Consider the following 15,659-nt stretch of genomic DNA (forward strand, 5'->3'; position numbering starts at 1 on the left):
TAGGGATAGAGGGAATATTCCTCAACTTCAAAAAACCTATGTATGAGAAACCATAGTGAGTATCATTCTCAATGGGGAAAAGCTGAAAGCCTCCCCTTTGAGACCAGGAACAAGGATGCCCACTCTTACCACTGTTGTTCAACATAGTACTAGAAGTCCTAGCAACAGCAATCAGACAACAAAAAGAAATAAAAGGTATTCAAATTGGCAAGAAGAAGTCAAACTCTCTCTCTTCACAGATGACATGATACTTGATATGGAAAACCCAAAAGAAATACCCCCAAACTACTAGAACTCATACAGCAGGAAAAAATATATACAGTGGAAAAAAGGCAGTCTCTTCAATAAATTGTGCTGGGAAAATTCTATGTTTAGAAGAATGAAACTAGACCATTCTCTTACACCATACACAAAAATAAACTCAAAATGGGTAAAAGACCTCAACGTGAGGCAGGAATCCATCAGAATCCTAGAGGAGAACATTGGCAGTAACCTCTTCAACATCAGCCACAGCAACTTCCTTCAAGACATGTCTCTAAAGGCAAAGGAAACAAAGCAAAAATGAACTTTTGGGACTTCATCAAGATCAAAATCTTCTGCACAGCAAAGGAAACCATCAATAAAACAAAGAGGCAACCCACAGAATGGGAGAAGATATTCAGAAATGACACTACATACAAAGAGCTGATATCCAAGATCTATAAAGAACTCCTCAAACTTAACACTCAAAGAACAGATAATCACGTCAAAAAATGGGCAGAAGAAAAGGACTAGTGTCCAAAATCTATAAAGAACTTAGCAAACTCAACACCCAAAGAACAAATAATCCAATCAAGAAATGGGCAGAGGACATGAACAGACATTTCTGCAAAGAAGACAGCCAGATGGCCAACAGACACATGAAAAAGTGCTCCATATCACTCGGCATCAGGGAAATACAAATCAAAACCACAATGAGATATCGCCTCACACCAGTCAGAATGGCTAAAATCAACAAGTCAGGAAATGACATATGCTGGCGAGGAGGCGGAGAAAGAGGAACCCTCCTACACTGTTGGTGGGAATGCAAGCTGGTGCAACCTCTCTGGAAAACAGCATGGAGGTTCCTCAAAATGTTGAAAATAGAACTGCCCTATGACCCAGCAATTGCAATACTGGGTATTTACCCTAAAGATACAAATGTAGTGATCCAAAGGGGCACGTGCACCTGAATGTTTATAGCAGCAATGTCCACAATAGCCAAACTATGGAAAGAACCTAGATGTCCATCAACAGATGAATGGATAAAGATGAGGTATATATACACAATGGAATACTATGCAGCCATCAAAAGAAATGAAATCTTGCCATTTGCGACAACATGGATGGAACTAGAGCGTATCGTGCTTAGCGAAATAAGTCAAGCATAGAAAGACAACTATCATATGATCTCCCTGATATGAGGAAGTGGTGATGCAACATGGGGGCTTAAGTGGGTAGGAGAAGAATCAATGAAACAAGATGGGATTGGGAGGGAGACAAACCATAAGTGACTCTTAATCTTACAAAACAAACTGAGGGTTGCTGGGGGGAGGGCGGTTGGGAAACGGGGGGTGGGGTTATGGACATTGGGGAGGGTATGTGCTTTGGTGAGTGCTGATTCACAGACCTGTACCCCTGGGGATAAAAATACATGTTTATAAAAAATAAAAAATTTTTTAAAAAATACATGCTAAAAAAAAATGGGCAGAAGACATGAACAGACACTTCACCAAAGAAGACATGCAAATGGCTAATAGACACATGAAAAAATTTTCATCATTGTTAGCCATCAGGGAAATTCAAATCAAAACCACACTGAGACACTACCTTACACCAGTTAGAATGGCCAAAATCAACAAGACAGTAAACAACAAGTGTTGGAGAGGATGAGGAGAAAGGGGAACTCTCTTACATTGTTGGTGGGAATGCAAATTGGTGCAGCCACTTTGGGAAACAGTGTGAAGATACCTTAAGAAATTATAAATAGAGCTACCCTATGACCCGGCAATTGCACCACTGGGTATTTACCCCAAAGATACAGATGCCGTGAAAAGAAGGGCCACCTGTACCCAAAGTTCATAGTAGCAATGGCCACAATCGCCAAACTGTAGAAAGAGCCAAGATGCCCTTCAACAGACGAATGGATAAAGAAGATGTGGTCCCTATATACAATGGAATATTATGCCTCCATCAGAAAGGATGAATACCCAACTTTTGTATCAACATGGATGGGACTAGAGGAGATTACGCTGGGTGAAATAAGTCAAGTAGAGAGAGTCATTTATTATATGGTTTTACTTACTTGTGGAGCATAAGGAATAACAAAAAGTACAGTAGGAGAAGGTAAGGAAAATTGAGTGAATTGGGGGAAATTGGAGGGGGAGATGAACCATGAGAGACTGTGGACTCTGAGAAACAAACTGAAGGTTTTAGAGGGTAGGGGGGTGGGGAGTTGGGTGAGCCTAGTGATGGGTATTAAGGAGGGCACAGATTGCATGGAGCACTGGGTGTGGTGCATAAACAATGAATCTCGGAACACTGAAAAAAAAACAAAACAAAAGTTTAAAAAAAGAAAAGCTTTATCAATTTTATTGACATTTTCACAAGTTTTTGGCTTTGTTGGTTTTCTCTATTGTTTTCAATTTTATTGATTTCTGCTTTAATTTCTATTATTTCTTTTCTTCTGCTTGCTTTGGGTTTCAACTGCTCTTCTTTTCCTAGCTTTCTAAAGTGAACACTTAGATCATTGATTTTAGATATTTTTTTTTCTGAAAGAATCATTGAATGATATTAAATTCTCTCTAAATACTGCTTTCATCCCCCCCACACCCAATTTTTGATGTTTTAAGTTCACTCAACTCCAAGGTTTGTTTGTTTGTTTGTTTGTTTGTTTCATTTCTTGTGATTTCTTAAACCGATGCATTATTTAGAAGTGTCTTGGTTTCCAAATATTGGGGGATTTTCCTTTCTTCATGTTATTTTTAGAAATTAAACCCTGGCCTTAAAGTGCTACAAAGCTGTACTTTTTATCAAATAAGAACCAGAAATTACTTTTAGAGTGGTATGGATCTTGGAACATTCTTACAAGTTCTCCATTGAAAACTTTCTAAGAAAATGCCACTTAACTACATACCAGATAACAGAGCAGAAGAAAAATCCCCATAAGATCCTAAAACACCTTCTATGTGCTACATACAGCCCAGTGTGCTGTGGTCAGTCCAACATAATCATTAACCTTGAAAGACCGTTATTTCTACTTCATAGACAATAACATTCAGTTCAGCAGACCAGGCCTTGGCCAGGGTGAAGAAAAATCATATTATTCATGGCTTATTTTCTTGATTGAATTCTACTTTCCTCCTTACCACAGGAAATTCCAAACAATAAGGAAAGACAAGGCAAAGAAATTAGGAAAAGGTAGAAGAAATAGTTTTGACATATTAAAAACAACAACAAAATGAGCCTCATTTTGATTACATAAAACCTGCCATAAACTTCCCAAGCAGGCTGAGTTTTTAGTCTTTAACTGCAAGTACTGTACCAACACAAGGAACTGTCTTCCCATGTCATGGCAGCATTGGGTTTAAGTCCCATCATCAACATCATAAATAATTATTTCTTTACTATTGCTTTCTTCCCCTCTCCTTATGAATTAGTAATAGGCATTTCCATGAATTTGAAAATTTCACTCCCAATCTTGGGTGCTACCTTATTATAAATATGATTAATTAATAAGGAACTCAGATGCCACCTCCAACTTTCTCACAACACACACAAACTACATATCCAAATCGCCTACCTCCACAGGATCTCTGGCACTGTTAACTACTGACATGTCAATTTGATTTCAAAGTATTTATCCTTAGATTCTTGTTTTCCAGACCATAAAATATACATCACCTTTTCTGGGATACTGGACATCCATTCCTTCTGGAAATCTTAAACTGAGGAGTTTCTGGAATCTTCTAGAAGCTACTAACTTATGATTCTTCAACACAATTTTTGGTCCCCAACCCCTAAAATAACTAATCTTTTTTTTAATGTGTTTACTGGGTCATGTTGTAAATTGGATTTCATACTGTGAGTCATAGTAAAAATAAATGTAGAAGCCATTGACCGGATCTGACCCTGTACTTTGCCTATCTCCAACTACCAGGACACTTCCATTTTGGTTCAGGAGTAGCAGCGAAATCCATTTAACTTCCTCTGAATGTTCTGTTCACCTCTTGCTCAAAGTGAAACCTAAAAAACGCAGGTCTCATAAACATAATTGTGGCAAAGTAGATGTCATTAAATGTCCTCTAAGCAGGAAACATTCTACTTTATCTTGATACTCATTGAACTTATATAAAGCAACCATGTATTCATTTTTTGAAAATGTAGGAGTTTCTAAAGTTTGTCATGTATCTATATATATAACACAAAATTTGCCATTTTAACCATTTTACGTGAATAATTCAGTGCCATTAATTATACTCACGATATTGTGCAATCACCACTATTTCTAAAAATTTTCCATTACCCCAAACTGAAACTCTGCACACATTAACCAATAATTCTTCACTCCCCGCTTTACTCAGCCCCTGGGAAACTTTAAATCTATTTTCTCTATGAATTTATCCATTCTAGATATTTCATGTAAGTGGAACCACACAATACTTTTGTGTCTTGCTTGTTTCACTTAGTATAATGTTTTCAAGATTTGTCCACACTGTAGCTTGTGTCAGGACTTCATTTCCTTTTGTGGCTGAGAAATATTCCATTGTATGTACATATCACATATGGGTTATGTTGATAGATATTTGGGTTATTTCCAACTTTTGGCTATTGAATAATACTGCAGTGAACATTAGGGTACAAGCATCTGTGTGAGTCCCTGCTTTTTTTTTTTTTTTTAAGATTTATTTATTTATTTGACAGACAGAGACCACAAGTAGGCAGAGAGGCAGGCAGAGAGAGGAAGGGAAGTAGGCTCCCTGCTGAGCAGAGAGCCCAATGTAGGGGTTGGATCCTAGGACCCTGGGATCATGACCTGAGCAAAAGGCAGAGGCTTTAACCCACGAGCCACCCAGGTGTCCACAGGTGCTGGCCTTCAATTATTTGGGGCATATACCCAGAAGTGAAATTGCTGGATCATAGGGTAATTCTTTAATTATTCTATGAATTACCCTATAATTCACCCTATAATTCATAGGGCAATTCACAAAATTTGTGAGGAACCACGAAATTATTTTTCACTATACTGCACCATTTTACATTCCCACAAGCAATTTATGAGGGTTCCAATTTTTCTACATCCTCACCAACACTGTTATTTTCTGGGGATTTTTATCTAAAAAAAAAAAAAATTTTTTTTATTCTACCCTTTTTAGCGGGTATGAAATGATATCTCAATATGGCCTTGATCTGCATTTTTATATCTTCTTTGGAGAAACATCTGTTCAAGTCCTCTGCCCAATTTAATTGGGTTCTTTTTGTTGTAAAACTGTAGGTGTTCTTTATATATTCTGGATGTTAGATCCTTATCAGATATATGTTTTGCAAAGTGTTCCCAACCTGTGGGTTGTTTTTTCACTCTTGTGATAATGTCCTTTGATGCATAAAAGTTTAATATTGCTGAAAGCCAATTTATCTTTTTGTCATTTATAGTTTTAGTATTATATCTAAGAATCCATTGCCAAATCCAAGATCATGAAGATTTATCTCTAGTTCTAAGAGTTTGAGGGTTTGGGTATTTTGGTTTTTTGTAGGGTTTTTTTTCTTTGTTTGCTTTTAGGATTTTTTTGAGGTGGGTTTTGGCTTTTATATCTAGGTCTTAGTGCAATTTTCAGTTTATATTCGGTTTTTATATATTATAATTTTATATATTATGTGAGATAGAAACATGACTTCATTCTTTTGCATCTGGGAATCCAGTTGTCCCAGCACCATTTTTTGAAGAGACTATTCCTTCCCCAATAAACAAACTTAGTTTCCTTGTCAAACATCAATTGGCCATAGTTGTATAGATTTATTGCTGGACTCTATTTGGTTCCTTCAGGAGGCTAGAAACTCATTCTCTCTAAAAGCAACTCCTTCCAGATCAGTTAAACTCACATAGTATTTTTTTTATTTAATATAATTTTTATTATGTTATGTTAGTCACCATACAGTACATTAGTTTTTGATGTAGTGTTCCATGATTGTTTGTGTATAACACCCTGTGCTCCATGCAATACATGCCCTCATTAATACCCATCACCTGGCTCACCCATCCCCTACCCTCTTCCTTCTAAACCCCTCAGTTTGTTTCCCAGAGTCCACAGTTTCTCATGAAACATCTCCCACTCTGATTCCCTCTCCATTTTCCCCTTCCTTCTCCTAACATCCTCCATACAATTCCTTATGTTCCACAAATAAGTGAAACCATATGATAATTGACTTTCATTGTTTTACTTATTTCACTCAGGATAATCTCCTCCAGTCTCACCCATGTTGATGCAAAAGTTGGGTATTCATCCTTTCTGATGGCTGAGTAATATTCCATTGTATATATGTACCACATCTTCTTTATCTATTCATCTGTTGAAGGACATCTAGGCTCTTTCCACAGTTTGGCTATTGTGGACATTACTGTTATGAACACTGGGGTGCATAAGGCCCTTCTTTTCACTACATCTGTATCTTTCACTACATCTGTATCACTAGATCTGTGCAATTGCTGGGTCATAGAGTAGTTCTATTTTTAATTTTTTGAGTAACCTCCACATTGTTTTCTAAAGTGGCTGCACCAATTTGCATTCCCACCAACAGTGTAATAGGGTTCCCCTCTCTCCACAACTTCTCCAACATTTATTTCTTGCCTTCTTGATTTGTGCCATTCTAACTGGTGTAAGGTGGTATCTCAACATGGTTTTAATTTGAATTTCCCTGATGGTTAATGTTGACTAACACTTTTTCATGTGTCTTTTAGCCATTTGTATGTCTTCTTTGGAGAAGTGTCTGCTCGTGTCTTCTGCCCATTTTTTTCACATAGTTTTTCCAAAATAGAGCTAAAATTTGTCTTCTCTGTATCATTTCCTGTTATTCTTTGTTTTTTCATTGAGTCCATGGAGAATCTCTCCCCACTTTCTTTTCAAAACCCTGAGGGATTTGATGAATCAGCTGTCACTTTCCACCACTTCCATAGTCCCCCAGTCAACTTCCCTCCCTGGAAGGAAGTAATGTTTATTACTACAACATAGCAACCTCGTGAATTTTCTCACTTTACACTCATCTACCCAGGAAGATAAGTATAATTATTGACTCCATTTTATAGATGAGAAAACTGAAACTCCAATAGGCTAAGTGATCTGCTTGAGGCCATACACCCAGACTCCAGATACCACACTTTGTCTAATATACCAGGTTAAACTTGTCATATTTTTTCACTTCTGCCAAGGACACAGTTTTGAGTTTGTCTTGTATACTGAAGGATAGAGATACGATAGCTGGGTCGCTCCCCAGGTAACCAAATTTTTTTTTAACCAAATTTTTTTTTAATTGGCCAAGGAACACACAGCTAGCAATGAGTCAAAGCTGAGATTAGCACCCAGGCTGCTAGATGCAGAGCAATGGAAAGGGTTCAACCAGATTACAATTCTCCTTCCTATGTGTGTGTTTTTGAACAAGTCTGGCCACCTCTCCCAGTAACAAAACTAAAGCCTCCCCACACACCCATAGGAGGCTAGGACCAATATAGGGGTTGCTAATATACAAGGTCAAGAGTACATGATCTCATAAGGCTCTGACCAGGTATACTTGGGAGAAATATCATAAAGTGATGGATTCACAACCACTTCCTGAGGTTCCCACAATCTCCCCAACTGAGAGAATGAAGAATAAGAGCAATCTAAAGAGGGCTTAACAACAAATATATTAAATGACTCAAAGGAAGGAATAACCACCATAAAATAAGAATAGGAGGCTATGAAGCAAAAACAGGTGAATAGAAAAGAGCTCAGAGTTAGAGCTCAGATATAAAAAGTATAGTTACTAGAATTAAAACTCAGTAGATGGGGAAATAGAGACCCAGAACTGAGAAGGAATTTAGCAATGTCACAACAGACTGGAATGGCAGACATGGAACTAGAACCAAGGCCAAACTCAGGAGTTAGGTTCTCTGAGGAGAAAAGATGTTCTGTTTTTGTTCTCCTTCTTTCTCATTTCTCTCTTCTTTATCTGAAGTGTAATACTGATGCTGAGCTAAACTCCACAACTCCTTCCTAAGGGAGAGACAAGGCTTCTATTCCTTGACTGGGCAGAATGAGACAATAGATTTCTCTTCAAGATGGAAAGCTAGCAGCCTCTCTGCTCTGGAACTTAAACAGAACCTTGATGTCTGAAGATTTGGTTAAGTGAAGACTAGAAGAGCAGCCAATGGAATTGCTTCTTACATATTTGTCATTAGATGCTGGGTTTGTGTCTTAACATCTCTAAGCCTCAGTTTCTTCATCTGTGAAATGGATTTAAGGGTCCCCACCATAGGCAGATGTTTTAAAAATTAAATGGGATTTTTTTTAAAGATTGTATTTATTTTAGAGAAAACAAGTAAGCACATGCATGAGTGGGGGGAGGGGCAGGGGGAGAGGGGCAGGGGGAGAGGGAAAGCAGACTCAAGGCTAAGCATAGAGCTCAACACCGAGCTCAATTCCACGACCCTAAGATCATGAACTGAAATTGAGTCAGCTGCTTAACCGACTGAGCCATCCAAGCACCCCAAGAATTAAACGGGAATTTAATGTAGCACATCAGAGTTTTCTCACATAGAACACCTTCCTGGGGTTTCACAACGCTGTCCTTTGAGTTCAAAGATACCCCCCAGATAAGGACAAAGCAATAAGCATATGGGACCCCAGGCAACAGAGAAGAAAGAAATTTAAAACTGTGAAGAGACTTAGAAGGAGAGGAAAAAAGATAAATAAAAGGAAAATAGGAATATTGCCACATTACTTCCCCACCCACACAGCCAGAAGGCAGAGCTTTTCTTTTGTTCCTAAGATAATGCTCATTCTCTGGTGGGTGAGAGGCCTCATAACACTCATAGGCATATTTGAAAACATTGTTCAAACATGCCACTTAGAAGAGAAATGCTAATTTATCCATTTGCACAATGAAATAGTATTTTTCCCACCTGAAATTTGAAAAGATGGGTATTAAGGAGGGCACAGATTGCATGGAGCACTGGGTGTTACATGCAAGCAATGAATCATGGAACACTACATCAAAAACTAATAATGTACTGTAGGGCGACTAATGTAACAAAATAAAAAATAATAAATGATAAAACCCAATGCTAAGGGTTTCTGGTCCAAGATGGCCTATAGGAAGACCTTGAACTCACCCCCTCCATGGAACACACTACATTACACGTATTTATAAAACATTCTTCCTAAAGAACTAGGGGTTCACTGAACATCTTCTGCACAACAAAAGACCACATAAAGAACATAGAGAGATGAAGACATGGTAATGAAGGGAACCTCACCCCTAATACTTCAAACTACAGTGGGGGGGGGGGGGGGGTTAGTACTGAGGGCTCGGGAACAGATACCTTGGTCCTTGAGCACAGAAAAAAAGCTGTGGTTTACAAGAGCAACTAGCATATAAAAAAGCCAGCTTGAACTCCACCAAATGGAGGAGGTTCGGGGGGGAAGATGCTGCAATGTTCTCTAGGTGGGAAGGGCTAACAGATATGATCTACACTATCCCTACTTTTTTTTTTTTTTTTGGCCGAGGACCAAATGACTTTATTTATTTTTTCTATTAACATATAATGTATTATTTTTTCAGGGGTACAGATCTCTCCCCCTTACCTTGAAAGCAGACTAGTGCACAGCCTGGCCAGTCTACCCATCTTGCTGCCTCAGTGAACACTAGGCTTATAGCTCACACCAGTACCAGCTGCCCCATCAAGGTGGGCAGAGGGCAATACACACCAGGACACTCTGGTTAACATTCATTGCAACTCCAGCCTTTGTGCCAAGGTGACACAGGTGCTAAGCACCCTAGAACATTCCAAGTTTACACGATTTTTTTAAATTTTATTTTTATAAATTTGACAGAGAGAGATCACAAGTAGGCAGAGAGGCAGGCAGAGAGAGAGAGGAGGAAGGAGGCTCCCTGCTGAGCAGAGAGCCCGATGTGGGACTCCATCCCAGGACCCTGAGATCATGACCTGAACCGAAGGCAGCGGCTTAACCCACTGAGCCACCCAGGCGCCCCCAAGTTTACACGATTTTGCCTTTAGATTGCTTGCTAGGGCCCCTCCAGTGCAGAGTGCTCTGGAACCTCTCTTTTGACATAAGCTTCATATTCAAATACTCTGTCAGGTGCCCATCATGCTAATCACTCGGGAACACCCCACCCTCGCCAACTTCAGCTCCAGTCACCACACCAAAACACCCACTGTGCTAAATGCCGTGGGGCACCATGGTTTATACCCAATTCAGCTTCAGCTGTCCTTCTAGGGCACATTGTATACAGAGAGCCCAGGATCAAACCAGTCCACACCTATTTTAGCTTTAGCTGTCCTACCAGTGTAACCTTGTGCAGAGAGTACCAAGACCTCCCAACTTGTACCCTGCCTCCTCTCCAGCCACCTCTCCAAAGAACCCTTTGGGCCAAGCCCCTGGAACATCTCAGTTTACATCCCCTTTAGCTTCAGCTATCTTGCTAAGGTGTCATCTGTGCAGAGATCCCCAGATCCCCTAGCAGGCACCCACTTTAGTTTTCGCTATCCTGCCAGGATACCCTCTTTACAGAGAGCTCAGAGATCTCCTGGTCCACATACCACCTCAGCTCCAACCACCTTACCAGGGCATCCTGAGATATACCAAGTTGCACCCATTTCAGCTTTAGCTGCCTACCAGGGTGCCCTCCACACATAGAAACCTGGAACATTCTGGACTGCAACCACTTCACCTTTAGCTGTCATGACAGGGCATCTACTTCATGGAAAACCCCAGGATCCCCATCCCACAGTAGCCACAGCTCCAGTCAACCAGCAAAGTCACCAACCACACACAGTATACATAGGGGACAACCATACATAAGACCACCTCTTCAAGTTTAAAAGAAGTAACTAACTGTTCCACCTAATCCCTACAAACAAACGCAGAAAGTCAAGCAAAATAGGAAGACAAAGGAATAGTCTCTAAAAGAAATAACAAGAGAAAAACTCAGAAAAACTAAGTGAAACAGAGATAAGCAATATCCCTGATAAAGAATTTAAAGTAATGATAATAAAGATACTCATTGGGCTGTGAGAGAAAGTCTCTCAGTGAGACTTTCAATAATGAGATATAAAATATAAAAAAAAGAAGAACGAATCAGACTTGAAGAATACAAAACTGAAATAAAAAACACATTAGAGTGGGACAGCTGGGTGGCTCAGTTGGTTAAGTGTCTGCCTTTGACTCAGGTCATGATCCCAGGGTCCTGGGATCAAGCCCCACATTGGGCTCCTGCTCTGTGGGAAGTCTGTTTCTCCTTCTCTCTCTTAAATAGATTTTTTTAAATCTTTAATTAAAAAACACACTAGAGGGAATTAACAGTCCACTAGTAGATGCAGAAGAATAAATGAATCAGCGATCTGGAAGACAGGGTAATGGAAAGCACCCATGCTGAAAAGAAAGAAAGGGAGAGAGAGAGAAAAAAGAGGGAAAGGAATGAAGAAAGGTGGAGGGAGGTGGAATGAGAAAAGGAATGAAGAAAGGAATGAAGAAAGAGGAAGGGGGGACAGGGAAGGAAGGAAAAAGAGGAAGTGAGGGAAGAAAGAAAGGAAGGGAAGAGAAGGAAGGAAGGAAAAAAGAGAGAAAGAAATAAAAAATAAAAAATAAGGTGGTAGAAGGAAAGGGAAGGGAAGATTTTTTTAAATGAGGATAGGTTAAGGGATCTCTTGGACAACATCAAGTGAATAAATATTCACATTATAGGGGTCCCAGAAGAGAGAAAGGGGACAGAAAACTTATTTGCAGAAAAAATAGCTGAAAACTTCCCTAAATAGAGAAGGAGATAGACATCTAGGTCCAAGAAGCACAGAGAGTTCCAAACAAGATGATCCCAAGGAGGTTCACACACAGGACATATAATAATTAAAACATCAAAGTTTAAAGGTAGAGATTATTTTAAAAACAGCAAGAGAGGCCTTGCAGACGCCGCCGCTCCGGAGCCGTCCGCGCTGCCCAGCCATGGTCAACCCCACCGTGTTCTTCGACATCGCCGTGGACGGCGAGCCCTTGGGCCGCGTCTCCTTCGAGCTGTTCGCAGACAAGGTGCCGAAGACAGCAGAGAACTTCCGTGCTCTGAGCACCGGAGAGAAAGGATTCGGTTACAAAGGTTCCTGCTTTCACAGGATCATCCCGGGATTTATGTGCCAGGGTGGGGACTTCACACGCCATAATGGCACTGGTGGTAAGTCCATCTACGGGGAGAAGTTTGATGATGAGAACTTCATCCTTAAGCACACGGGTCCTGGCATCCTGTCCATGGCCAATGCTGGACCCAACACGAACGGCTCCCAGTTCTTCATCTGCACTGCCAAGACTGAGTGGTTGGATGGCAAGCACGTGGTCTTTGGCAAGGTCAAAGAGGGCATGAACATCGTGGAGGCCATGGAGCGCTTTGGGTCCAGGAATGGCAAGACCAGCAAGAAGATCACCATTGCTGACTGTGGACAGATCTGATCAGTCTGACTCGTGTTTTATCTTAACTACCCGACCATTCCTTCTGTAGCTGGGGAGAGCGTCCCTTCTACCCCTGCCTGCTCGAACTACCCCAGAATCTCCACTCGCTGCAGTTCTGCGGGTTCCATGGTTCCTTACCCCCAGGCCTAGCTGGATCTCAGAGTTCAGTTAATGATGAAATAAAACCTAAACCACAAAAAAAATAAAATAAAATAAAATTAAATTAAAAAAAAATAAATAAAAGCAGCAACAGAGAAGTATAGAAACAAGGAAAGAAAAACATAATGACCCAAATTCTTTTTTTTTTTTGAAAGATTTTATTTATTTATTTGACAGAGAGAGATCACAGTAGGAGAGAGGAAGGGAAGAGATCACAGAGAGAGAGGAAGGGAAGCAGGCCCCCTGCTGAGCAGAGAGCCCGATGTGGGACTCGATCCCAGGACCCTGAGATCATGACCCAAGCCGAAGGCAGCGGCTTAACCCACTGAGCCACCCAGGCGCCCCAATGACCCAAATTCTTTAGGACTCAGCAGAAGTAGTTCTAAAGGAAATATATGATGATATAGACCTACCTCAAGAAACAAGAAAAATCTCAACCTGAACTTACACCTAAACAAAGTAGAAAAATAAGAACAAATTCTAAGGTGAGTAGAAGAAGAAAATATCAAGGATCAGAGCAGAAATAAATAACAAAGTGACTAAAAAACAATTTCAAAAGATCAACAAAACCAAGAGCTGGTTCTTTGAAAAGTTAAACAAAACTGACAAACCCTTAACCAGACTCATCAAGTAAAAAAGAGAAAACCAAAAAAAAAAAAAAAAATGAAATCAGAAATTAGAAGGGAGAAGTAACAACTAACATCACAGAAACAGAAAGGATTATACGAGAATATTACCAAAAAAATTATATGCCAATTAATTGGACAACCTAGAAGAAAAAGATAAATTCCTAGAAACACAATCTTCCAAAACTGAGTTAGGAAGAAATAGAAAATTTGAACAGATTGATTACTAGCAATAAAAATTGAGTCAGTGATCAAAAAATAAAATAAAATAAAACTCCAGGATGAGATGTCTTCATAGGTAAATTCTACCAAACTATATCAAAAAATAGAAGAGGAGGGGCACCTGGGTGGCTCAGTGGGTTAAAGCCTCTGCCTTCGGCTCAGGTCATGATCCCAGGGTCCTGGGATCAAGCCCTGCATCAGGTTCTCTGCTCGGCAGTGAGCCTGCTTCCTCCTCTCCCTCTGCCTGCCTCTCTGCCTACTTGTGAGCTCTCTCTCTGTCAAATAAATAAATAAAATCTTTTTTAAAAAAATAGAAGAGGAAGTAAAGCTTCTAAATATATTCTATTAGTCCAGCATCTGACTCTGATATCAAAACCAGACAAAGACACTACAAACAAGAAAACTACAGGCCAATAGCCCTGATTAACATAGATGCAAAAATCCTTAATAAAATTTTAGAAAATCACATTCAAGAATAATGTAAAAGGATCATTTACCACAATCAAGTGGGACTTATTCTGAAGGTGCAAGAATGACCAAATGTTCACAAATCAATCCATGTGATACACCACATTAACAAAATGAAGGATAAAAATCATATGGTCATCTTAATAAATGCAGAAAAAGAATTTGACAAAATTCAACATTTGTTCATGATGAAACTCAACAAAATGGGTTTAGAAGAAACAGATATCGGGCACCTAGGTGGCTCAGTGGGTTAAGCCTCTGCCTTCGGGTCGGGTCATGATCCCAGAGTCCTGGGATTGAGTCCCACATCGGGCTCTCTGCTCTCTGCCTGCTTCTTCCTCTCTCTCTTTCAGCCTGCCGCTCTGCCTACTTGTGATCTGTCTGTCAAACAAATAAAATCTTTAAATAAAAAAAAAAAAGAAAAAAAGAAACAGATCTCAACAAAATGAAGACATATTTGGAAAACCCACAACAAACATCTTACTCGATGGTGAAAAATGAGAGATTTTCCTCTTAGATCAGAAAGACAAGGATGTTTACACTTGCCACTTGTATTCAACTTAGTACTAAAAGTCCTTGCCACAGCAATCAGATAAGAAAAAGAAGTTAGAGGCATCCATATTGGTTAAGAAGTTAATTTGTACTATTACTATTTGTAGATGATGGGATACTGTATATAGAAAACACTAAAGACACAGAATACATGAATATACATTTTTCCAAAGACTTACAGATGGCTAAAAAACACATGAAAAGATGCTCAACATCAGTCAGCATCAGAGAAATAAAAATCAAAACCACAATGAGGTATCACCTCACACCAGTCAGAATGGCTAAAATTAACTGCACAGGAAACAACAGGTTGTTGAGGATATGGAGAAAGGGGAACACAATACACAATGGAATAATTCTCAGCCACCAAAAGGAATGAAATCTTGGGACGTCTGGGTGGCTGAGTCCATTAAGTGTCTGCCTTCAGCTCAGGTCATGATCCCAGGGTCCCGGGATTGAGTCCCGCATCAGGCTCCCTGTCAAGAAGAGAGCCTGGGTCTCCCTCTTCCCTGCTTCTGTTCTCTCTCTCACTCTCTTAAATAAATAAACAAAATCTTAAAAGAAAGAAAGAAAGAACAGATGCATGGATAAATGGAAGAGAACAGATACCACAAAATAAGCCCATGCTTATATGGTCAATTAATCCATGACAAAGGAGGCAAGAATATACAATGGGGAAAAGACAATCTCTTCAATAAATGGTGCAGGGAAACTGGACAGCTATGTGTAAAAGAATGAAACTGTACCACTTTCTAACACCATACACAAAAATAAACTCAATATGGATTAAAGACCTACTACATGTGTGATCTAAGACCATAAAATTCCTAGAAGAGATCTCAGTGATTTCTGACATTAGCCACAGCAGCATTTTTCTAGATAGGTCTCCTCTGCTAAGAAAAATAAA

The 15,659-nt window shown here is 39.6% G+C and overlaps 1 protein-coding gene across 1 annotated transcript; it reads left to right on the top strand.

Moving 5' to 3' along the window:
* Window positions 1-12,183: 12,183 nt before the first annotated feature.
* On the top strand, window positions 12,184-12,932 carry LOC132022581 (peptidyl-prolyl cis-trans isomerase A). Its single transcript, XM_059407819.1, has one exon. The coding sequence runs from the start codon at window positions 12,231-12,233 to the stop codon at window positions 12,723-12,725; it is 495 nt and encodes a 164-aa protein (XP_059263802.1). The 5' UTR covers window positions 12,184-12,230; the 3' UTR covers window positions 12,726-12,932.
* The last annotated feature ends 2,727 nt before the right edge of the window (window positions 12,933-15,659 follow it).

This window comes from Mustela nigripes, chromosome 7 (assembly GCF_022355385.1).
Source record: "Mustela nigripes isolate SB6536 chromosome 7, MUSNIG.SB6536, whole genome shotgun sequence".
Lineage (NCBI taxonomy): Eukaryota > Metazoa > Chordata > Mammalia > Carnivora > Mustelidae > Mustela > Mustela nigripes.

Coding starts and splice junctions, on each gene's coding strand:
- LOC132022581 (XM_059407819.1), top strand. CDS start 12,231: ATGGTCAACCCCACCGTGTTCTTCGACATCGCCGTGGACGGCGAGCCC.